Source organism: Rhinatrema bivittatum, chromosome 1, assembly GCF_901001135.1.
Source record: "Rhinatrema bivittatum chromosome 1, aRhiBiv1.1, whole genome shotgun sequence".
Classification (NCBI taxonomy): Eukaryota; Metazoa; Chordata; class Amphibia; order Gymnophiona; family Rhinatrematidae; genus Rhinatrema; species Rhinatrema bivittatum.
In genome coordinates this window covers 498,428,743-498,453,049 of record NC_042615.1, presented here as the reverse complement: position 1 = coordinate 498,453,049, position 24,307 = coordinate 498,428,743, and the positions used below count along the sequence as shown (strand labels likewise).

Genomic DNA, 24,307 nt, shown 5'->3' with positions numbered 1-24,307 from the left:
AACTTTCTCTGTCTCCATCTGCTGGACGGGAGGCAAAACCCAGGAGTCTGGACTGATCTGTGGTGGTACAGGAACAAAAATTAGCAGGTAAGAACCAATTTTTCTATATTTTAAAGAGCGCGTAGCCCACCTAAAGGGGAAATCCTGTTCAGTTTGAACAGTAGGCTCATCCAAATTAACATTCAAGATTTCGGACTTATCAAAATTAACTTTAAATCCAGAAGCTGCACTAAAGTGGCTCAATTCGGCCGAGACACCAACTAACCACCTATATGGGTCGGTAAGGGTGAAAAGAATATCAGCAAATAAAGAGAACTTGAACCACAAGTTACCAAACTGACCCCCCTGAATCTGATCGGAGAGGTGGACCCTTGTAGTGAGAGGCTTCAGAAAAAGAGCAAACAGTAAAGGGGACAGTGAGCACTGCTGTCGCGTACCTCTGCCTATTGGCAAGCATTTCCTATAGCCCCCATTAACCTTCACACGAGCTTGTGGTGAATCATACAATTTCTCAATCCACTGAAGGAAGAAAGGGCCAAACTGCATTTTCTGCAACATTTTGAACAAAAAGGACCAGTGCACCATATCAAATGCTTTCTCTGCATCAATAGACAGCAGTATAGTGGGAATATTCTCTTTACGCACCCACCCTAACAGATCGTTTTTATGGACATTGCTGCTGACCGATGGGGAATTAAGCCTACTTGATCATGATGAACCAAAGCTGGTAAAATCATATTCAGGTGCTCGGCCAAGACTAGCCAAAATTTTGAGGTCCAAATAAATAAGCGAAATTGGTCGGTATGACCTGTAAAGGGTGGAATCTCTGCCAGGTTTGGCAATAACTGAGATTCTATCCACATTGGAATTGACTGGTAAGGAGCCCCCTTCTCAAAGAGAATTGAACATATCAATCAGAGGAGCAGCTACAATGTGGGAGAAGCTAGAGTCCATCTAACCCCGGTGATTTACCAGTCTTTAAAGTCTTATTTATCTGCAGAAACTCGAGTACTAATTGGGCAGTCCAAAAAACATTGCTCAGGAGAAAGACAAAGCAAGAGGGAGGAAATAAGTTATGGCTTTATCAGAACTATAGAGACTTGTGTAGAACTGAGTAAAGCATCATCAGATATTGGTAGATTTGGTAACCATTTCCCCCTGTACAGTTTTAAGTTTAGCGATAGAGCTCTGAATATGAAGAGCTTTCAGATGCCTTGCTAAATAGCACCCGGCCTTCTTCCCACCCTCAGAGTACACCTGTTTAGCTAATTCAAGCTTATGGGCCAACATAGCATCTAATGACTGTAAATCTGATTGAGCCATAGATAGTTTCCGAAATGTGGATTTGGATTGGATCCACATATGCGCTCTCGGTAGCCGTGTGATCTCATTTAACAACTGGGATTGTTTAAGTTCCTTTTCTTTTTTGCAATAAGAAGCTTGTGAGATTAAAAGGCTGTGTACTAAGCTTTGGAATAGTCCCAAATCAGTCTGTGGAAGGGCCTGCAGGTGGAATACTCATATGTGCTCACTTAAATCATAAAAAGAATCCTCTTTAAGTAAGCTTTCGTTGAGGTGCCAAAATAGTTGACCACAATCCAAATCCTGAAAAGAAATGTCCACCCAAACGGGTGCATGTCAGACCAGGTAATATTCCCTATACCAGCTCCAACTACTCTATTTTGTAACAGCTTATCTATGAAAAAGTAATCTATTGGAGTACGAATCGGGAGGAGGTAAAAAAAGGTATATATGTGAGACGTAAGGTACCTTTGCTGCCATATATCAACAAAACTTCACTGGGACAATGAAGATGGCATTTTCCTCACCCCTCGTAAGGATGAGGAAGAAATCGTTGAATTTTTAGGCTGAAAAAAAATCCCCTCTGCATAAGAGATTAAAATCTCATCCAGTGCTAACAAGGAACGCTGGTTAGTTAGGCAAATACAGGTTAACTAGGGTAAATATCTCTCTTCCCACCCTGATTTTTAATAACAGAGACCTTCCGTGAGAGTTAGAAAGTTGAAAAGTTACCTCATGTAATAAAATTAGAAATCAAAATGACCACACCAGTATATTTGGCCCCTACATTGCTAGCAGCTAAAAACCGATGCGGGTAATCTTTGAGAGAGAAGACACTCATGCCTTCTCCGTAAGTGGGTCTCGTGTGTGAAAAAAAAAAAATACAGTTGAGGCCTTATAAGTCAATAACTCTTGAAATAAAAGCTGACGTTTCTGTTGGGTGTTAAGGCCCTTAACATTAAGGGAAAAAATCTGGGTCGTCATTGAGAAGATACATAAAGCCAAACCACCCTCACTCATGGGACATTTACTAAAAAAACAAAAAAACGCTCCAGCAGTGTATGTGCAGAATAATTCAAAAAAATACAACACTCCCTCCACCCAGTACTCAATCTGCCTGACCTTCACAGCCGATCTGTCTACTCAATGGGGACATGAGGGGCAAACCAAGAAAGGATTTTAGGCAACACCCCTGGTCACTCAATGGTAACACTAGACAGAAAATTATCAATATTAATTTCCATCATATAAAGCAGAAAAAAAAGCATGAAGGAAACATTTAATAAACAGCATGTCAGTTGCCTTCCACAGCTTATTAAGCTAAAGAACAGCAGGTAAAGTGGCAAGAAGTCAGAATAAGTAATAAGTCTGTTGTACTCCTCAGCCCTGGGCGGACAGAGCTGATCTAGAATCCTCAGACTGCCAACATAGCCTCCAACCTCCCTTTGTAGCACGCTATCATCTTGGGGTAAATGTGTGGTGCATTGGGTATCAGTTTAGGCATGGTGAAGCTAAGTAGATTCGCTTGCTTGAAGGCTTCCACAGCTTCTGGAGCAGACTTCACCCAATATGCAACTCCTTTAGCCATAAATTGCAAACCAAAGGGAAAAGACCACTGATAACAGATTTGTTCAGCAGGCAGGGCTTGTGTGACCTCTCTCATCTTGTAGCGCTTGCAAAGGGTGGATGGCGCAAGATCTTGAAAGATAGCAATGGAGTGACCCATCTCCATGTAGGTTGCTTCCTCGTTTCAAAAATGAGGGGGGGGGGGGGGTTTTGTGTGAAATTGCAAGCGGAGAACAATGTCCCTGGCCCTGTTATCGGGTTTAGGGCCCAACCCCTATGGGCTCACTCTATTTTCACTAGGGAAATAGAGCCAGCAATGGCTGTGCCTCCAGCTTTTGTTTTTATTTTCTTTTTCCCCCAGAGATGAGTGTCAGGGCATCAGTAAATCTTTGGCATTTCAAATGTCTGTCAGTGGCTTATTAAGTATTTGGAGGATACCAATCCTTTCTGGACAACAGATGGGATGTTTGTCTTGTTTGGAGGGCCACATAAGGGTCTGTAGCCACCAAAGCTATTCTGGCAAGCTGGATCATGGATGCGATATCTTCAGCATATATATTCTGTGGCCATCTGATGTCCCAGATTGTGTGCCCATCCTGCTAGTCTTCCTGGGCAGATATTGGTGGACACTGGTGAGCTGCTTGGTAGTCCTCACGTTCTTTTGCTAAGCATTTCAGATCGTATGTGTGCGCCGAGGAGAGCACAGCCTTAGGAGCTAGTGGCCTTTGCTTCTTTCCTCCCTCCTGAGATAGTTGGGCTTTGGTACTTCCCTCTTGTCTTGACTGGACTGGTATGGAAGGAGAAATATTTACCCTCCCATAAAACTGGGCCACATTGAAAAGGAGGGAAGTGTTTGTCAGATGCCTGTCTTAGCGATGTATTACAGAAGGGTAGATCCTCCAGTCAGCCTATGATTGTTTTTACTCTCCTGTCATTCCTGTTTCTTACTGGGTGGGGACAGGTAGTACGAGGATCTTCTCATGAACAACAAACATTTTTTAAGTGGGTTTTTTTAAATGTTTTTTTTCTTAATTTGAATGTTTGCTCTGTTCAGTACTATAGAAATACTGAGTTGTTCCTATGCTGTACCACTTCTACGGTAAGTAGGGTCATTGATGTCACCAAGGAAAACTGTGTTCTCTGCCCTCACCTGTTGATAGGGGACATAACCTATTTGTCTCGACTGGACTGGTGTAGCAGAATTCATGTAAAGATTTCTCCTTTGTGTTGTCATACCCGGTTGGTTATCCTTTGAGCCTCTAAGAGAAGCGTCACTTAAGCTGCTTACTCTGGTAGCAATCTGTTTCCCCAGACGAATTTCGGAGCTGCAAGCTCTATTGTTTAGAGCTCCTTTTTTGGGGTCTATAAATAAAACTGTAGATTCTTATAGTTCCTTCTAAGTGGTTTTGCATTTTTTTCATCTTAACCAGATATGTCTCCCTTTTCAAAGGGACTTGGGTGGAGAGGCATATGCTCAATTTCATTATTTAGATGTTAGAGTTCTTCTGTTGTAATTAAGTTACTAATAGTTTCATAACCGTATCATATCATTTGTTTGGTTTAGTGGTTCTAGAAGGGTTTGAACAACTTTGAAGGCATTGATAGCTTGTTGGAGTAAGGAAGTGATAGGGGAGGCTTACATATCCAAGGGATTGCTACTTTCCAAGAAATTGTACTCTACCCAGGGTGCAGTCAACTTAGTGGGCAGAACTTCACCTGATGTCACCCTTAGAGATTTGCAGAATAGCAACCTGGTCTTCCTTGCATACTTATTCAAAGCACTGTTATCTCGGCCTTAGAGCCATTGAATAGAGATCTTTGGTTCGTAAGTCTTGAGAGTGGATATGGCAGTGTCCCACCCAGTAAAGGGGTAGCTTGGGTACATCCCATGCATCAGGACTGGTCTGGCTGGATGAAGAGGAAGGAGAAAAATTAGTTCCCACCTGATAATTTCCTTTCCTTGAGTTCAGCCAGACAAGTCTGGGACCCTCCCTGGTTTGCCAAGTGTGTTGTGATTCATTTTCAGAATAACTGAGCATGCTGTTGAGATAATAAAACCCATTAATGAATGCAGTTTCTGGTTTTCTCCCTTGGAAGCCCTCTGGTTTTTGCTTGGGGGTTCTGGGGAAGTTTAATGTATTAAAAAGGTTTATCTTAGCTTGTTACATATAATACTGCCAGACTGAGGTCGGCACAGGAGCCTATAAGCAAACCTTTCTAGTCTGTCTCCAATTTGCTGGTTGGGAGGTGGCTGGACTCAAGGAAAGGAAATTATCAGGTAAGAACTAATTTCCTTTGCTGTTTGTGGTGGTCTGCAGCTCCTCTGCTGAGATCAGATTCACTTTCTTCTGTGGTCCCACAAAGCTTCAGAAACTGCCTCCCCCCCCCCCCATTAGTGTTTTGCCCAGAATTCGCTAGGTTTCCCTAGTTGGGTGCCTTTGGCACTTTTGCAGTTTGTTTTTTCTTGGCAATCCACTGACCCAGCCCAGCTGTCAGACAGCTGATAGAGGGGGTGAAGCCCAGCCCACAGTTTCATTTTACTCTGATTCACGTCCCTGAAATGTTATCTCCCCATGCGTACCACTTGTCAAGATGAAATATGTAGTCCACTGTGTTCTGTGGGCAGTATCACTTTCTCTGACATGTATAGGATCCCTGCTGCAAGCGCTCTGCCCTCCCTTCTGGTTTTCATCTCTAGAAGGAAAGCATAGGTAGGATTAACCGTTGCTCCTCCTTATCCAGCGCTGAATAACAGACTTTCCCCTGTGTGTTGGGATTCCTGTTAATAAGTCCACCCACCTCATTCTGCCCTCATGTCCCTGTGTTCTGTGTACTTCCTGTTTGAGGTGAATGGAATTCCTATCGTGAGATCCAGAAAGTATCTGGATGGGGCGCTCCCTTTTTCTGGCCTTTGTAACTTTGCTGTTTGCTGCTGGATCTTTCTGCATAAACAGTTTGTTTAAGAATTATGTATGTTTGTTTATAGTAAATCTAATAGCTTATAAACAGCTTTGCTGTTGCATTTAATTTGTCATGTGGATGCTGGTGTCTTTGCACTCCCATCTGGGGGAGTGATATATAGGAAGAAGACATTGGAACCAGCTACTCTTGAAGAGATCTCTTAATCTGTCCAAGGTTTGTTCATTCTCCCCAGGAGAGGACGGGAGAGAAAACTTCACTCTGTCTCAGAAGGCCTGTTTTGCCGACACTTTTTTTTTTTTTTTTATATTTTAGGAAACTTAGAAAACACAGCATTAAGTCTTTTTTTTTTTTAATTGTATGTATATTCCACCTTTCGGCCATACCAAAGCAGGTTACATTCAGATGATATTTCCCTGTGCCCAGAGGGGTCATGTTTTGCATTTACACTTCTTCCTGGAAAATATTTGGTGCTCACTAACCAGAGTTGGGAACAAAACAAATAAAACTACTAGATGTGCTTCTAGTAAGGTGGTCACTTAGACAGCAAGTGTTGGGTTTTCAGAAAATGTCAGTTTTCAGGTTCTCATTAAAGAAGCAAAATGGAAATGAAACCCTGAGGTTTAGAAGAAAAAAACTGATAGGATGGGCTTGTAAATCTTGTTCTTACCTCTTCTGTTCCTGTTTATCTATCTCCTGCAGCTTATTGAGGCGACTGGTCACTCTCATTTCCCAGCAAGCCACACTCCTGGCCTCCAACGAGGCTTTCAAGAAGCAAGCAGAAGGTGCCAGCGATGCAGCCAAGAAATATTTGGAAGAGAACGACAAGCTGAAAAAGGTAATTGACATTTTCTGGCAATGTAGAAATAGCATCCTATCAGGGAGGACCTCTTTCTCCCTGTGTGTCCTTAGTTCACCCACTTCATAATATTTTAGAGCTACAGTGTGCCAGCAGTGGCAGCCAAGGAATCATTAACCTGAAGTAACTTTTAACAGCAGCTAAGGATTCTGTATGCTCTTGGTTAAATCAAGGGAGAAATGTGGCTTGAAGTGTTCAGAGTACACTGAAACAATGCTGTGCCAGTATCAAGACCAATGTGAACATAGCTCTGTTAGTGCACCTCAGTCTTACCCTGCATCGCCCCCTGCTGTTCTAGTACTGAGACACCCCCCCCCCCCCCCCTCCCCCCTCACAGAGCTGTGCCAGTACACCTCAATCCTGCCCTAAGTACCCCTTGCCATTCTGGTATTGAGGTTCCCTCCCCTCATCCCTGGAAGCTATGCCAGTGTATGTAAATTCTGCCAGGAAGCTCCCCCTGCTGTTTCAGTATGCTTATTCTCCAGCATATCTGTCAATTGTAGCCATTCTTTTCTCTTGAAAGTTTGCTTGCCTCTTTTCCCAGGATCTGAAGGCAGCTGGAGTGGATGAGGGCCAGCTTGGCGAAGGAGGGCCTGATATGTCTGAGGAGAACAAAAAGCTGCAGACAGAGGTGCATAACATGAAAGAGGAACTGGAATACGCCAAAAAATGTGAGTATGGTAGAGAGGGAGCAGTGTTCCATAGACACCATCATCTTGCCTTGCCTTGAGCCTAGACATCTTTCAGTGTTAAGAGCAGTCAGACTCTCAGTGGGCTCCATCAAGTTGTGATTTCCTATCTCAGCAATATATGTAGTGGGTATCAGTGGCATGATGCAATCGATGCCCTGTCCATGTCACCAGCATCACTGTCATTCCACTGAGACACAGTGGTTGTGGAAATTCTTTATTTCTGTGAGCTCTAGCAGCTATTTTGATGACGTTTTTTTGTCTGATACCTTACCTGTCTCCCTCCTCATGTTCCTTTGTTAAGCTTTCTTGAGTTGATTATGTACAGCAAAAGGCACTTCAAACTCTCCAACTAGGGTTCCCTGTTTTTAAAATTGTAGAACTCGACTGTATCGCTGGGTGGCTCCATTAGCTGAGAGACCAGGTTTGACTGGATAAAAGTGACCATATGGGATTATTGCCAGTGAGATCAGCAAGTTCTAGTGCCTGCAACTGGTTCTCAGTGGGGGATAGAGAGCAGAGATGAACAGCAATCAAGCATTTATTATAATATAAAAAAAAAAAAAGTCTAGGGGAGGATACATTCCAACCCTTCCCCCTCCACCTAGGGCTTTTGGAGGTCTAGTGAGAGTATCTGAGAAATCTGCATTTCTTCCACAACCCTAGCTCTGCACAAGGCTGAGGCTGAGATCGTCGCTATCCGGAAGCAGTCCGAGGGGCTGACCAAGGAGTATGACCGGCTGCTAGAGGAGCATTCCAAACTGCAGGTAAAAATGGAAGCGAAGGCGTTCCTAGCGCAGCAGAGACAGAGCAGTTACTGTCGCGGAACCACAGACTATCGCGAGGTCTGACCTTGGAAGGAGGTGACTTCCCTCCCAAGCCGTCAGCCAGCGAGAGGGCTGTGATAAGGGAGTAAGAGTACATGTTGCTGCTGAGGCAGTCAGGAGATGGAAGAGTGGTATGATGGTGGAAAGGTGCAGATCTTGAATGGCCGCATACCAGGCCCTTCAGCATAATATACAGTATCTTCAGGTTAGTCCAGGCTTGGGGATTCAGTTGCCAAGAAAACCAAAGGAGCAAACATGAACATTTTTTTGTTTGTAGTATCTCTTAGAATTTGACCCTCAACACAAGCCATTCCCTCTGTCCTAGATCACTGCTCTGTGGCTTTAAGGAGTGGCAGAGTGTGTGTAGGGGGTGGAGCTCTCCAGCCACTGATCGGCAGATAGATACGTGCAGGCTGTAGCGTAGCCTCCTTGCTTTGAGTCATGAGGAACTCTGGGGAGGGAGAGGGCAGTATAAGTGAGTCATCTAGCCAACAGGGTGTCTCAAGGTCAGATTGTGGCTGCTGTAAAACACAATAAAGATAACTGGGAAATGAATGTGTGTGTGTGTGAGAGAACAGGTGCTGGAGAAGGGGGTAGGGAAAAGGACTTTTATTCATATGAGATATTAAGAGCATCCTGAGATGGGATGACAAATGCCCTAATTTCCCCCGTGACAACCCCAGTGGAATACACCAGTATGGCCTTAATTCTCCCTGTGACACCCCCTCCATCCACCCACGCAGGTGTTACTTCAAAATAATTTTCAAACATTCCTCCAACACTGAAAGAGTCATTGATTCTAGCTTTTATATTAGGTGTGCATTACTTAGTCCAGAGGTGAAATGTTCCTGAAAGCCCTTTTCAGTTGACTCGCACAGTTGTAGGCACACAAGAACTGCTACAGATCATGTTCCATTTAGTGCCCTCTCTTCCTTCAACCCCTTTGGGGGGGGGGGGGGGGGGGGGGGGTGTGTGTGGAGGTAAAATCACCCAGGCCAGGTCCTTTTTCCTCCTGGATCTCCCATTTCACTCCTGCTCCCTCAAAATAGCTCTGCATGCTAGATTCATGAGGAAGGTGGTCATCTCTGGTTACCCACCATCTATAAATAGAAAAGGAGAGAGGAGCAGTTGTGTATGGTGGTGCTAGGATCTCTGCATTGAAGGCCTGGTTGAGGAGTTGGTGACCAGAAGGGGCATGATGAAGGCAAGAGAGAACCATCCTCAGATTTCATTGAAGCATACTTGGAAATTAAAAGTAAGAATAAGACTGCAGAAATGAATTTAAATTACTTAATGCAGAGTCGCCAGGCTGGGGAAAGTAATCATGGAGAACTTTATCTAGAAATTGACTGGGTTAGGAAAAGCAGCAATTTTTCCATTGATAAGCAGGCTTAATTAGCCATTACACATGATGGGGGTGATGTCATCCAGCAATACTGAACGGACTCATCTATCCTAGCTATTAGAGCCTAGAACTCTACTGAGCATGTGTGGGAGATCCCCTGTCTTGTCGGTTTTTTTTTGTTTTTTTTTTGTTGTTTTTTTATCCAGAGCACAGCACAGACATGTACTTAGTCTCTCCAGATATTTTTTCTAAATCCTTGAAAAAAATTTTTTCATTTTCTACAGTTTTCCTAATTTTAGTTGCTGCACTATAGCATCTACAACAACACTTTTTAGTGCTATAAATAAAAAAACAAAAACAAACAAAAAAAAAAAAAGATTTACTGCATCTAAATGGCTGGCAAGAAGAAACCCATCATGAGCAGATTCAAGAAGTGCATCGGTGGAAAGGCCTCACCAAATTTTATCCTTGTTTCATTCCGGGCCATGACAGAGCAGACCATTATGCCTATGGACAGATGTCCCATGTTCAAAACATTCCCGGGCTCACTGTATAGCGAAACTGTACAAGTCTCTCAGAAGCCGCCATGGATTCTCCTTCCAAAGAGCAGCATCACCTGTCTTGCCAGGACATGAGTTAAGGAGTCTGAGCTCCTGCTTATCTGCCCAAATCAAAGCCGCAAAGTCGAGTGATACAGTTGCCCTGCATCGAAACATAAGTTAATTCCCAATAAAATGTACTTGATGCACAGTGCTCCAATGTATTCTACACACAGTGCACCAATGCACAGGAAGCATTGTTGCATTCCAACGCATCTCAGTGCATTGACCCGCCATTCTAAAGGTTCATTAATGTACAGCACAAAAATTGGTTTTGAATGGGCAACCAATCACTTTGATGCAAATGATGCATGCATCACCAAAAACATTCTCTCTCTCTCTCTCTCTCTCTCTCTCTCTGCACTCCATCGAAGCATTCGATGCACTGAGCCTGAACCAGAATCGAGTTGCATTACCTGCACAGCTGTATGCAAACCACTTTAGGCTAGCTGCTGAAGGGAGTCACCTTACCTTTGCGCCCCCCCCCCCCCTCTCAAATTACCATAGCTTTCATTCCTTCTAGTGGAAGGCTTCCAATTAGATTCCATTTCCAGTATGCTTTATATTGTAGTTTGCTTCCAAAAAAGAAAAAATAAACCTCCTATTGAGGTGCAGGAACTTATCCTTGTCCTGAAGATGATGATCCTCCACCTGTCATAAGACATATCAGTCTCTTGACCAGATTTCAGATCTAGTGAGAAATTTGCCTCCGATCAGACTCCCAGTATTGCCCATCGATGTGAACACATCAGAACTCTTGATTTGGGGCTCTTAGTCTTCCTACTCATTGGCAGTGAGTCAAGTCACTCGGAGATGGTTAGAACATAAGATATTTCCAAACAACCACAGAGCCAAACTGCACTCAGTAATCGAATTACAACCAGAAAAAGTGCAGTAAACTTGCATAGTCCATAAACTTTCAATACAGTTTTTTATTTCATATCGGCAGACTCCACCGTTGTATGGCAAATTTTCAATCAGCATAATACAGTGCGTCCCCTGACACGGTCCCGTGTTTCGCCGAGGCTGCGTCAGGAGGGACAGTAAGGATAATCAATGGATCTTATAACGCAGCCTCGGCGAAACACGGGACCTTGTTGGGGGACGCACTGTATTACGCTGATTGAAAATTTGCCATACAACAGTGGAGTTTGCCGATATGAAATAAACTGTATTGAAAGTTTATGGACTATGCAAGTTTACTGCACTTTTTCTGGTTGTTAATTAGAACAATAAGATATGCCATATTGGGTCAGACTAAGAGTTCATCAAGCCCAGAATCCTGTTTCCAACAATGGTCAATCCAAGTCACGAGTACATGACAACTACCAAACATTAAATAGATCTCGAACTACTATTGCCTATTAATAGCAGTTTATGGATTTTTCCTCTAGAAAGTTATCCAAATCTTTTTTAAACTCACATCTTCTAGCAATGAATTCCAGAGCTTAACTATGCACTGAGTGATAGAATTTTCTTCAATTTATTTTAAATGTGCCACATGCTAACTTCATGGAGTGACCCCTAGTCTTTCTATGATCTGAGAGAGTAAATAACCGATTCACATTAACCTGTTCAAGTCCTTTTATGAGTTTGTAGACAATCATATTCCATTCCCCCCCCCCCCCCCCCCCCCCCCCCCCATCTCTTCTCCAAACTGAACAGCTCTAACTTCTTTAGCCTTTCCTCATAGGGGGAGCTGTTCCATGCCCCTAAGCATTTGGTAATTTAACTTTTTATTCGGAATACCATCAATAAACCGAATATAAACATAAACAAGTAACTTACAGCTGTGCACCATATGAGACAGTCCCGTATTCAAAATTTTTTAATATCCCCAATCCAATCCCTCAAACCCCCCCATACATGTCATATATAGAACAGAGCAATCATCCATCAAAATGTGTACAGTTGTAGTAACATTACAAGTTAGCTGTCAGAAGAAAGTGATATTACAGTAATATACATACAGGGCAGAACACTTGCTGTGTCATAACGCTACTACATTCTGGGAAGAGAACACCTATTAAGATGTATTGTGAAGGCCATATAGAGTAGAAAGTTGTGGATCCCCTTACCAAAACCCCATTTTAGTAGTGGTAAGTCCGGAGCCATTCCTCAAAGGGAGACCATATTTTCCCATGCTCCTTAGCATTTTGGTCGTGTTTCTCTGTACTTCCTCCAGTGCAACTGTATCCTTTTTGAGATGTGGTGACCAGAATTGCACACAGTATTCGAGGTATGGTCTCACCATGGAGCGATACAGAGGCATTATGACATCCACTGTTTTACTTGCCATTCCTTTTCTAATAATTCCTAACATTATTTGCTTTTTTTGACCACCACAGCACACCTGAGCGGTTGACCAGGATTTTTCCCCACCAAGACAATCAGAAGAGGGCGCCCCCCCCCCCCCCCCCCTGTGTCATTGGTGTCCTGGTTTAGTAAACTCACATTCTGCAGAGGGTTCTACAGATATACCTTTTAACCCATTTCCATTTCCGGATACACCTGGCGATACCTCACCCTAGAATGCCTGTCATATTTCAGGTTCATCAAAAAGGTGGGGACAAAAACACACACACACCTCCTCTTAGTCTTCGGGCCTCTCCAGATATTGGCTGCCCCGTCAGAGCCAGTGGTTCTCCCAGTCAATAACATCCACCTTTATTGCAGAATGTGGGAAACACTTTTGTGGTATTCCTATATCTAGGAAACTGGATCGCAAATAGAGTCCAGATATCTCCACAGTTCAGAATTGTTCAACTACTGCATTGGTCGGTTGACATTTTCAGCCCTGGAAAAGTCTGCTATACAGTTTTGGCAAAAGTCTTCCAAAGCTTTGTGCCTGTAACACAAAGCATTAGTCCTAAATGGTGCAATATCCTCAACTGTATTCAGAATCTGAAGCCTTTTCTACAACTTGTGGAAGGAGGGTCTTATTACTCACAACCGCTTTTGAAGGTGGAAGAGTACGTTCGTCACTGACTCCATTTTTCACATACTTCTGCTTCAATGGGAGCTCAGCATATTGTGTGGCTCAGGGTGAGTCCACAAGACATTCCTGTTTATATCCTGATCAGTCCTGACTCCAGTTTTGCATCCCTGCCAGCAGATGGAGGCAGAGAAAGTTTCACTGACCCAGTACATAACCTTGTGTGCTACCTGCAGTCCCTCTGTATTTCTCTCTCTCCAGCAGATGGTAGATGGTGTAAAACCTGCAGTCTGAAGGATAAAGAAAAAAGGTATTAGACATAAGAATAGAATATTTCCTCCCAGGGGGTTGGGAGATGCTGGTGGGGCCATCCTCTCTTGTTTGAGGTGGATGAGCAAGGGGTTGGTGACCCTTTTTGGTGGCTCGCTCCTAAAGTCCCGTAGGGTAGACATCTGGTGGTCCAAATCCCTCATCCCCTGTGTGACAGCTTGGGACCTGCTAGCAGCTCAACACTGTCAGCCTGGAGGAGCAGGGAAGTATCCCTTTTCCTTTTATATCTCCAGGGCTAAGTTGCTGTGGTTTGTATAAGGTTGTCTTTTGGATTTTGGGTTTTTTTAATGAGTTTTTCCTACTCAGTGGTTGGGCTCTGTTGATAGCAGCAATTTTCCTGTTCGACTGTGCAGGTTAGGGCACAGCTGTTCTCAGATTTCCCTTGGGTGAGTCCCAGCCACGTGGTAATGGCGAACAGCTAGACTTGTAGCCCCTGTGGGGTGGGGGGATTGCGTTCACTCCTGAAGCACGTAGGCCTGTACTCGTGGTGCATGACAGGCTGAGAAGGCACTTTGTGGGGGTTGGGAGGGGCCTGTTTCCTCTGCTCTTGCTACTGCTAAGTCGGCAAGGGTCTCTCCTGAGTCTCTAGACTTGCTACGGAGGTTCCACTTAGCAGCATGGGAATGGTGGCCATTTTAGGTGCTTCAGCAGGGCTGTCTGCGGGGAAGGACAGGGAATCCCCACCCTCACTGTTTCCCGTTGTTGATAGCTCTCAGGAGGATCTGAATTTAAGATTTTCTCCTGCATAGGGGGAGGCTTGGATTTGGGGATTTTCCCTTGGATAGGGATTTTGAAGGATACCAGGCTTTTTTTTTTTTTATGGAGTTCATTTTCCTCATGATTAAGGCTTATTTAGCATAAAGAGCAGCTAAAGAGGATGCTAGGTCCAGGTCTCGAAATAGGGGTGACAACAGGCTCAGGAAGAACCCTGTGCCAGTTAAAAGAAAACGCTTGGAGAGCATTCACTATATGCGCGGTCTTCCCTCTCAGGCAGATGGAATGAAGCTGGACACTGAGGGCTCAGAATGAGCCATAAGCTTCTACAGGAGATTCCTCAGGTACAGACCAGATGCTGGATGCAGCAGACCTGTCTGAGAAACCAGAGGAGGAACTTTGGCCTTTAATTCCTCCTGTGCTTCAGGAGCTGGGGATCAAAGTATCAGAGGAGGAGTCTGAATTGGAGGGAGTGGATCCCGTGTTGGATGGTTTGCATGGACTAGCAAACTCTTTTCCCTTTTATAGAGTAAAGAAGTTGGTAATTTGAGTGGGACACTCCAGAGTCCGACTTAAGGGTTACCAGAGTGATGGCGAAGCTATATCCATTGCCGGAAGAGACATTGGAGCTTTTAGCACTTCCTAAGGTTGACACTAAGAAGACCACCATTCTGGTAGTGGGGTCAGCTGCTCTGCAGGATATTCAAGATAGCAAGTTGGAGCTTCAACTAAAGAGGATTTTTGAGGTGTCAGCTCTGGGCATATGGGCCGTGATTTGCAACAGTTTAATGCAAAGAGCTTCTCTGCGCTGGGTTCAGCAGTTGTAGGAAATGCAGGCTGTATCTGGTCCGGCACCACAGCAGGCTGAACAATTAGAGGTGGCTGTGGCATATGGGGTTGGATGCTCTATATGACCTGATCCAAATATCTTCCAGGATTATGATGTTTGCGGTGTTGGTTAGGAGATTACTGTGGTTACAGGATAGGTTGGCGGATATTTTGGTCCAACTCTCAGCTAGGAGCTCTTCCCTTTAAAGAAAAATTCTTGGAACAGATAATGAAGCATCTGGGAGAGTCCAGAGTTCACAAGTTACCTGAAGACAAGCCTAGGAGCAGACTTTTTTTTTTCTGCTCTGGTATGGTTTCGGGATAAGAGATTTTGCCAAGCTAAAGGTTCTTCAGGGCCTTAGAAGCAAACCGCAGTCAGACCTCAGTCCTGGAGTCAGTCCTTTTTAGGGTGGTTGGAAGCCATCCCAAGACAACCCTGGATGGGAACACATCGGCTGTCGGGGGGCACTTGACATACTTACGAGGAGTGGACCAAAATTACAATGGACCAGTGGGTCCTAAGTGTGATAAAATACAATTATGCATTAAAACTTGCTTGTCCGATTCGAGCTCCTTTATGGTTTCCCTTTGCACTCCTTACGCTAAGTGGGTGGCTGTTCAAGGGACGGCAGATCGCTTACAGTGTCTAGGGGCTGTAGTCCCTGCTCCTCAGGAGGAGAAAAGGACAGGAAGGTATCTCATCTATTTTGTGGTTCCAAAAAAGGAAGGGATGTTTCAGCCGCCGATCTTGGTTTAAAGAAAGTAAATGCAGCTCTCAAGGTTCCTCATTTCCACATGGAAACTCTGAGGTGAGTCATAGTGGTGATACACAAAGGGGAGTTCTTGGCATCTCTCGACTTGACACAGGCATATCTGCTTATAGCCATCAGGCCAGAATACCAGAAATTTGAGGTTCATGATCCTAGGGGAACATTTTCAATTTTGGCCCCCTCCTTTCGGATTGGCAATTGCTCCGTGATGGTAGTGGTGGCAGCCACACTAAGAGGGGAGGGTGTGTTGGTGCATCTGTATCTGGTTGACTGGCTCATTTCTGTGAAATCAGAGGACTTCTGTTAGCAGTCGGTACAGAAGGTACTAATGCATTTGAAGCCTCTAGGATGGGTGAATCTGGCAAAGAGCCATCTAGTCCCCTCTCAGACTCTGGAGTATCTGGGGGCTTGGTTTGACACGCTGGCAGGGAAAGTGTTTTTCTGACAGAGGAGAGGTTGCTGAAATTGCAGGGGCGGGTTTGACATCTGCTAGGGCTCCTAGGGCCCAAGGTCTGGTACTATCTATAGGTCTTAGGTTCTATGGCATCAACATTGGAGCTAGTGCATTAGGCGTTCATGCATATGCAGCAACTTCAAAGGGCTCTTTTCTCCCGCTGGAATCAGTTTATTGGAGAAGTTTCATCTTCCCTTCAGCTGCAGGGAGAAGCATGGACAGTCTTTCATGGTGGCTTATTCATGCCAATCTCAAGCATGATCTGGAATTGGGGATTCTGAATTGGGTGATAACCATTACTGATGCCAGCCTTTCTGGGTGGAGGTGGTGTGTCAAAATCAGTCGGCGCAGGGCCAGTGGTCAAAACAGGAAGCCTCATGGTCTTATTGGTTGGTTAGAGACGAGAGTGGTACATTTCACATTACTTGCTTTTCTGCTACAGTTACGAGACTGGTGCGAGTTCTACTGGGCAATGCAGTAGTGGCCTACATCAACCATCAGACAGAACCAAGAATCAGGAGTTGATTCTCTGGGCGGAGCAGCACTTGAAGCAGCTGGCAGCATCTCACATTGCCAGGGTGGACAATGTTCAGGCAGATTTTCATAGTCTCTGGTCCAGGAGTCACCTTTGATACCTACTGATCTCAGTGAGTGTTTTTTGATAAGGACCACTATTGCTGGTCATTCTTGCCTGCGAGACCCTTCCTCAGTGAGGAGGGTTCTAATCCATGGTGAGTGTGCCTTTCAACTTATCGCCATATCCATGGCTAAGGGAATTGGGGGACAAGGGACCCTGCAACAGAGGTGCTGCTCTTTGATTGTAATGGCTTGGAAACTGTACTCTCCTATTTTAGGGATAACCCTGACTGTGTACAGGAGAGTCCTGGTTCATGCAATGATTGTTCTATTTACCGGACCACGTGCTTCCTTGTGGGAAGTATGTGCTATTATGTCTGATGTATTAATACCTAAGCCAGGTTCGTGGCAATCTGTTCCGAGATTGCCCTTGCCCTGCTCTGGTACCTTAGGGTTTCCAGACCGGTGAAGAAATCCTGTTGGACAGGTGGAATGCTTCTGGATTTCTTCCCTGGGGAATTCGCACTGTTTCAGCTGTTCCAAGCAGGCTGAGGGTTCTATCTCATTGGGTAGCTCCCTACTGGAATCAAGCAGTGAGTTTGCTTGGGGTTGAGTTGTGCAACCTAGTGACTTGGTGCTTACCCTGGCAGTCCAGCTGTCTGCCTCCTTGTGTTCTTCGCTCCTTCCTACTTTCAGTTGGAATGTCGCGGGGAGGAAAAGCTAGGGTATTCATGGTATATCTTAGTGTATATCTGCAGGGAAAGATACACCACTTTTTCCCTATATTTTGCTAAGCTTTGGCCAATACTGTCTTTAGCTTTTCACTAGGGTGCCCAAAGTGTCTTCCTGCCCACCTGATCTATCCTGTAGACAAGATGGATAGCCTTGCCCTTGACAGGGTGCAGTGTGGGTGAGCTTCAGGCCTAACCTTATCCCCCTGCTTGGGGTTTGGGCTAGCGATCCTATTCAGAGGATTGCCTTTCATCCCTGATGCTATCCTGCTGGTCAGTTATGTCTGGTGTTTTGGCATATATGGTCTGTCACAGACCCTGCCGTTGTTGCTGAGTAATCTTCCAAGCGTTACTTGGGTTTTCTGTCCATTGTGCCTATCAGCTAAACATGGCCACATTTCTGCAGAGAGATCACATATCATCAATTACCATTTAACCCTTTATTTAAATTCACAACATGTTCACCTATCTAGACATATTAAAAACTAAACTAACACATTCATCCCTCAATCACACACATCATCATCTAAAACCATATGTATGCTCAAATCACACTATATATCAATTTTACAATTGTATATATTCCATTAAATACATGTTACAGTGCAAACATTATTAGGTATATGAAACCATTATATCATTAAAATTATTTCATAATATCTGTATTTGAAGGTTTATATTTTTTCTTTTTTTCTTGTCCAACAAAAGATATCCTTGTTTCGCCTTTCTTATTGGGCTTCCTCAGGGACTGATATTAAACCCAACAGCTGGTATATCATGGAGCCATCGTAATAATTCTCTCTCTCATAAGTCCCCAGTCTCATCATACTTTCCCACAATGCAATTGTCGCCAAAACTGGTTACCTTTTATATGCACACCTCTCAAAGAGTTAGCTTTAACCGATGATTCTCATAAATTTTTAACGCTCCAAAAACGCCACATAGCTGGAGCTCTTAAACTGCTGGAAGTTTAGACGACATTTTTAAAATTGTCCAAATCGAGAAACCTCATATGTTGTGCTTCATATTTTACGTGATCAGACACAACGTATTGCGTCAGAAGTCGACTTCTGACGCAAGTCATATGAAGCACAACATATGAGGTTTCTCGATATGTCGTCTAAACTTCCAGCAGTTTAAGAGCTCGAGCTATGTGGCGTTTTTGGAGCGTTAAAAATTTATGAGAATCATCGGTTAAAGCTAACTCTTTGAGAGGTGTGCATATAAAAGGTAACCAGTTTTGGCGACAATTGCATTGTGGGAAAGTATGATGAGGCTGGGGACTTATGAGTGAGAGAATTATTACGATGGCTCCATGATATACCAGCTGTTGGGTTTAATATCAGTCCCTGAGGAAGCCCAATAAGAAAGGCGAAACAAGGATATCTTTTGTTGGAAAAGAAAAAATATAAACCTTCAAATACAGATATTATGAAATAATTTTAATGATATAATGGTTTCATATACCTAATAATGTTTGCACTGTAACATGTATTTAATGGAATATATACAATTGTAAAATTGATATATAGTGTGATTTGAGCATACATATGGTTTTAGATGATGTGTGTGATTGAGGGATGAATGTGTGTGTTTAGTTTTTAATATGTCTAGATAGGTGAACATGTTGTGAATTTAAATAAAGGGTTAAATGGTAATTGATGATATGTGATCTCTCTGTGGTGTGATATTGTTATATGATCAGAGAGCTTATTTTGAGAAGAAGTACCCTCTGTAAAATTTACCACATTTCTGCAGAGGCATTCTGCCCTTCAGATGTCAGTGGACTGCAGTTTCTTTCTGGGGAGTTCTCAAGCCCCAGTTGGTTTTGTGGTCATCTTGTAACACAGAAGGAAACTGTACAGTCTTCGTCCAAGAGTCCTTCTCTTGTTTACATCTCTAGACTTTCTTGTATCCAGGAGGTTCTAGACCTACCATCAGGTTTCCTGATCAGAATCCCTGCTTATAATTTCTGTGATGTAGAGAATCTTTCTTACTGGCACTCGCATTGCTCCCCTGCCTTAGATGCCTGTGCTACACATGGGGGTTTTGTATTTCAGTCGTTTCTATGAATTTCTCTTGTAGAACCCACTTTCTTCCCACCTAGAACCCCTTTTGTGGGTCGGCAAAAGGGAGAGACGTGCTTTCAGCACAGTGCAGTTTCCTGCTTTATCCTGCATGGGACAGCCTATAGCTTGGGATTCACCCATGTGTGAGGACTACCATCCTGCTTGTCCTCAGAGAAAGCAGAGTTTATCTGTAACAAGTGTTCTCAGAGGACAGCAGACTGGTAGTTCTCATGAAATCCACCCACTTCCCCTGGGAGTTGGTTTCTCCTTGTATTAGCTATATTATGAACTGAGAGACTCTGCCTAGAGGGCAGGGTGATGACTACAGTTGCACATGCTCAGTAGGGCATGTCAGAAAGTTCTAGATTCTTTGAGATCAAAGTTCTGTCCAGGCTCCATCTGATGTCACCCATGTGTGACGTCTTAATGTCCTGCTGTTCTCGGAGAACACCCATTACAGGTAAGCAACTCTGCTCGACTAAGAGAACAAAACTAGGTAGGCACCAACAGCTGAATAGTAAACATTTTAACACTGTGTGTGCTGTCCTGTTATTCAGAATAACAGAGAAAATCTGTGACTGGTGCATGTTTTGGAGAGCTTATGTTGGAAATTTAACTCCTGAGTCTGAGGTGGAGTAAACTTGCATTTCTGATAGCAAATGTTATCTGTTGTCCAGTGTGGTACTTTACCTCAGTCCAGGAAGAACTTAAATTTACAACATAAACTCTCCGGGGATCGAATCTACAGCTGAACAGTATGCCAAAGTCGGGAATCACAGCACCAAAAGGGCATACTTTTTAGCTGAAGGTACCCTCCACAGAAAGCTTGTTTTGTTCAGCTGTAGGTGCAAACCCCGGAGAGCTTAAGCTGGAAATGTAACTCTTTTTTTTGGTCAGAGTTGGAGTAAAGAGCATTTCTGGCGGCCAAAGTTATTCTGTTACTGTGCCCAATGTGGTAGAAACAACTATACACTACCACATGGGCACAGCAATAGAATGTCATTGCCACCAGAAATGAGTCAACTCCTTGGCCTGAGTTAGAGTAAAGGTTACCATGCCCAAAAGGCCTGTATTTTGTTATGCCAAGTGAAATCAAAGGGTAAGCTCTCTGGAACTGGCAGCTATAGCCAATTAGGTATGCACAGCACCAAAGTGTGTACTCTTCTGCTATAGGCACCTGTCCTAGAGAGCCTACCCTTTTATTTCACTTGGCATGCCTTGCCAAAATGGCCTTGCATGCAAGATTATGCTTACGTTGGATAACCAATATTCCTTGCACGGTCGTTTTGATCACACTCCTTTCAACTGCAAGCATCTACCTCCTTGTGCTTGTTTTAAAGTGCTTTTCACATTTTTCAGGTTAACTAAAATTTTAGCATGATGTGTTTTTGTTTATTTTTTCATTCCTGCTTGATTTGCATCCCATTACTTACTGCATCCTGCGGGAATCCCTGTTTTTAAGGCATACATTAAGTAAAACTTGTGCTAAAATTTAACTAGTTTTTAGTGTGGGTTTTATTACAGCGACCCCCTAGGGGAGAGCGGATTCCATCTTTGTTCTGGGAGATAGCAAAGACTATTTGGCAAAGTCTGGCCTGCATGGTGGAATGTATGCAGCAGGTTAGCAGGTGAAAAGCTCATGCATAGTTTAAAACCTTTCTTCTTGAAACTTTTTGCCATTAAATGTGGAAGAGCCTGGGATAGATCCATGATTTCTGTTCCCTGTCTGCCATCTTCTTCCCCCCCCCCCTTTCCAACAAATGTAAGAGGATCAAGTACATTAATATATAATCCTAAGATTGGAAGGTTGCACGGTGATCTCTTGTAACAGAGAAATGGGTCCTTTGGTCTTGAGGGAATTCCAGAAGAGATGTTCAAACTACATTTCTGAGACCCAGGGAGAGGAAAAGAGGCAAGACTTGGAGCAGTTTGTTACTCATTTGTTCAGTGCAGGATTGTATGCACAACACAGCTTACTCTGTCTTTTTTGGGGTTTTTTGTTGGTTTGTTTTTTTTTTACTGAAAATTAAATTTGACATGGTCAGTGATATTTAGGGTTATACCACCCCTTGTCACTATTGGTGCTGCCACCATTCCCATCCTCCCATAAGGTCAGACAACAGAGCACAGAAGGTCTGAAACTCACGGTTTCCTGAAGGAGCTAAAGTATAGATTCTGTGACAAGAATTAGAACATTTCGAAGCATATTGGCAAACGTTTCCATCTTTTATATTCTAAAAAAAAGTTTTCCAACCTTGCTTGTCTGTAGAATTTTGTTTTGGTGAGAAAAAGGGATCTCAAGTGTCACTACATGGGGAGAGGGGAATATGAGAGGACAGAATATAAGGAATGGGAGAAAAATAGAGAACTGGGAATGGGGAAGATTGCATGAGGAAGAGGGAAGGGAGGATCAGGAATCTGGGACTGAGAAAAAGGAGGAAGGAGTAGGAGAGGGATCATAGGAGGTAGGAGGCCCAAAGTCTGAGAAATGAGGTGAGAAGGAAGATTCCAGATTTTGGGGATAGAATCTGAGGGATTCCTAATTGCAGTAGGGGAGGAGTGGTCCAGTTCTGCTTTCCCTTGAATCCTCATCTCCTCTCTAACCTCCCATCTAATCTTGCTCACATGTATACGCTCAGCTAGTTCCAATCTCTTCTCTCTTGCACACACACACACATCCCAATCTAATCTTGTCTCATCCTCCATCTCCTCAGCCCCTCATTTCCTCTCCAAAATGATCCCCTTTTACTCTGTCTATTCCAGGCTCACTCTTTCCATCTCCTGTCCCTGAAAGACAGGAGGGGCTGGATTAGCAAGCCTAGTGATTCTTTTCTTTTTTGCTTTGCTATATCTGCTCCAGCCTTAACACCTCCCCTCCTGTTTCCTGACCACTACCTGGAGTGTGAGTGGTTGAAGCAGGAAACCAGAGAGCTGTTCTCTCCTGAGTGAGATTCAGCTCAGTTAAGAGACAGCAAATCTTCAGTTGGCCTTCTGTGCCCCCCACCTGTTTGCCACCCTGAGCACAGGCATGGTGTGCCTATTGGCAAATCCAGGCCTGGACATAGTGCATTGATAGATGGTGGGGAGAGGTGTCCCCAGACCCATCTCTGCTCTAGCCTCTAAACCAAATTGTGTATTTGCTTCCAGCATGCACCGGAAGGGAATGGGTGGATCCTGTAAATATTTATATATTTTTTTTTTTATTATTTTTTTTTTTTTACCAGCATGAATCCAGACCTCACAGCATCTCTTCTCACCATGTCTTGTGTTTTTTTTTTTCCCTTCCCTGTGTCAATAGGCACTCTCAGATGGGCCTCGGGACAAGAAAGAGGAATAAAGAAGAACTGACCTGGATCCCTTCTCTGTCTCTCAACCCCTCCTCTTTTTTTGGTCACAGAAAATGCCACACCTAGGGCTCTCAAGACCAAATCACTTTGCCTCCCTTTTTGCATTTGTCCAAACTGTGTTAGAGGGGTGGGGGAGCCATAAACAGATTGCCCTCCCTGCCATCTCACTCTCCAAAGATTCTAGAGACATATGAGATATATGTTTTTTAATTAACAATTAAATGACATGCTTCTTTTGGCATTATTGTTTCACATTGATAGCAAGAATTTTTTTTTGTGTATATGTAAGAGCTAATCCTGTTTGTTCTTGAGGGGCACGGAAAGGGCGATTCATGTCCAGTGGTGTCATGGGATGACTCTGGCCCAGTACAGTGGAATACAGAAGACAGGATGCGCATGTTTGGTTAGTGGCACTGTACTTGATTTTTTTAAGGGGCTGCTGCAGTTTGGCAGTTGCTTGTACTTTAAAGTGTTTTCTCTTCAAAGAAGGGAGCATTGCCCCATAGGGATGAAGTGGTGTGGGTGTTTTTGTGCTGACACAATACTATAACAGAGAATGAAGACCTTTTTCTACTGATGAATACGGTCAGCCATGCCTGTAAGGCACAAAGGGACACCAAGCTTGTTCTCTTCAAGGTTCTGGGACTTATAGTACTGCCTCTGAGGCAAAACCCTACATTGCCCACAGTGTTGCATGAGAGGTTTCTGAAAGCCAGGACTGGCTCACCATCCTCGCTATGCCACTGAGAACTGTTTAAACAAGATTACAGGTGTGCTGGACTGAGCAGCTCTTCTGATTGTATCCTGTTTAGTGAGAATGGTTATAGATAAGTGCATTAAATTCCAAATGTCCTTTCATGCTTACAAATTGCATTGTTTACAACCGAGCTGCATATAACTGTACAAATGTATTTAATCTGGGAAAACTTATAGGTCTATGCCTCAGAACACATGCATGAATGTCATTCAGTTCTTTCCTGCCACTGGTGGTTTTTTTTTCTTTTTATATTGTAGGCTTGTTCTTGCCTGGATGAGCCCTGTGACCTTGTCAAAACCAAGGAATGTCTCACTTATGTGTATGTTGGGGGTGTTGGGTATTTTGGGGCCAGAGCATAGGATCTTGTCTAATAAAGCTTGGTTTGGTAACCGGCAGCTTTGAGTGCAGTGTATTTGGTGGTCAGTTTGGTGGTGGTTTTTGATAGTACTTTGTGCTTCTTTTGTTCTCTTTTCCCATCAGCTCTTGGACAAATCCCCCAACTCCACATCCACTTGCAGTACCATCCATATGGGTAGCCTGTGTGCCCTTCTTTTCCCTTACCCCCAGCATAAGTCTTTGCATTGGTGCAGGCTTAGTGAGGAGTCAGCTGTGGGGGCTAGTGCAGTGCATTACTGCCATACTTTCTTGCCTCTGTAAAGCATCCTATCGGGCCGATGCAGTAAAGTGTGC

The 24,307-nt window shown here is 43.8% G+C and overlaps 1 protein-coding gene across 1 annotated transcript in view; it reads left to right on the top strand.

Annotated features, from left to right (window-relative positions):
- Positions 1-24,012, top strand: part of BCAP31 (B cell receptor associated protein 31) — a 113,757-nt gene extending 89,745 nt beyond the window's left edge. The window contains exons 5-8 of the mRNA XM_029609305.1: positions 6,490-6,625; positions 7,191-7,317; positions 8,002-8,102; positions 22,812-24,012. Coding sequence (XP_029465165.1) covers positions 6,490-6,625; positions 7,191-7,317; positions 8,002-8,102; positions 22,812-22,850 — 403 coding nt within the window. The 3' untranslated portion in view covers positions 22,851-24,012. The remainder of the gene's footprint in view (positions 1-6,489; positions 6,626-7,190; positions 7,318-8,001; positions 8,103-22,811) is intronic.
- The last annotated feature ends 295 nt before the right edge of the window (positions 24,013-24,307 follow it).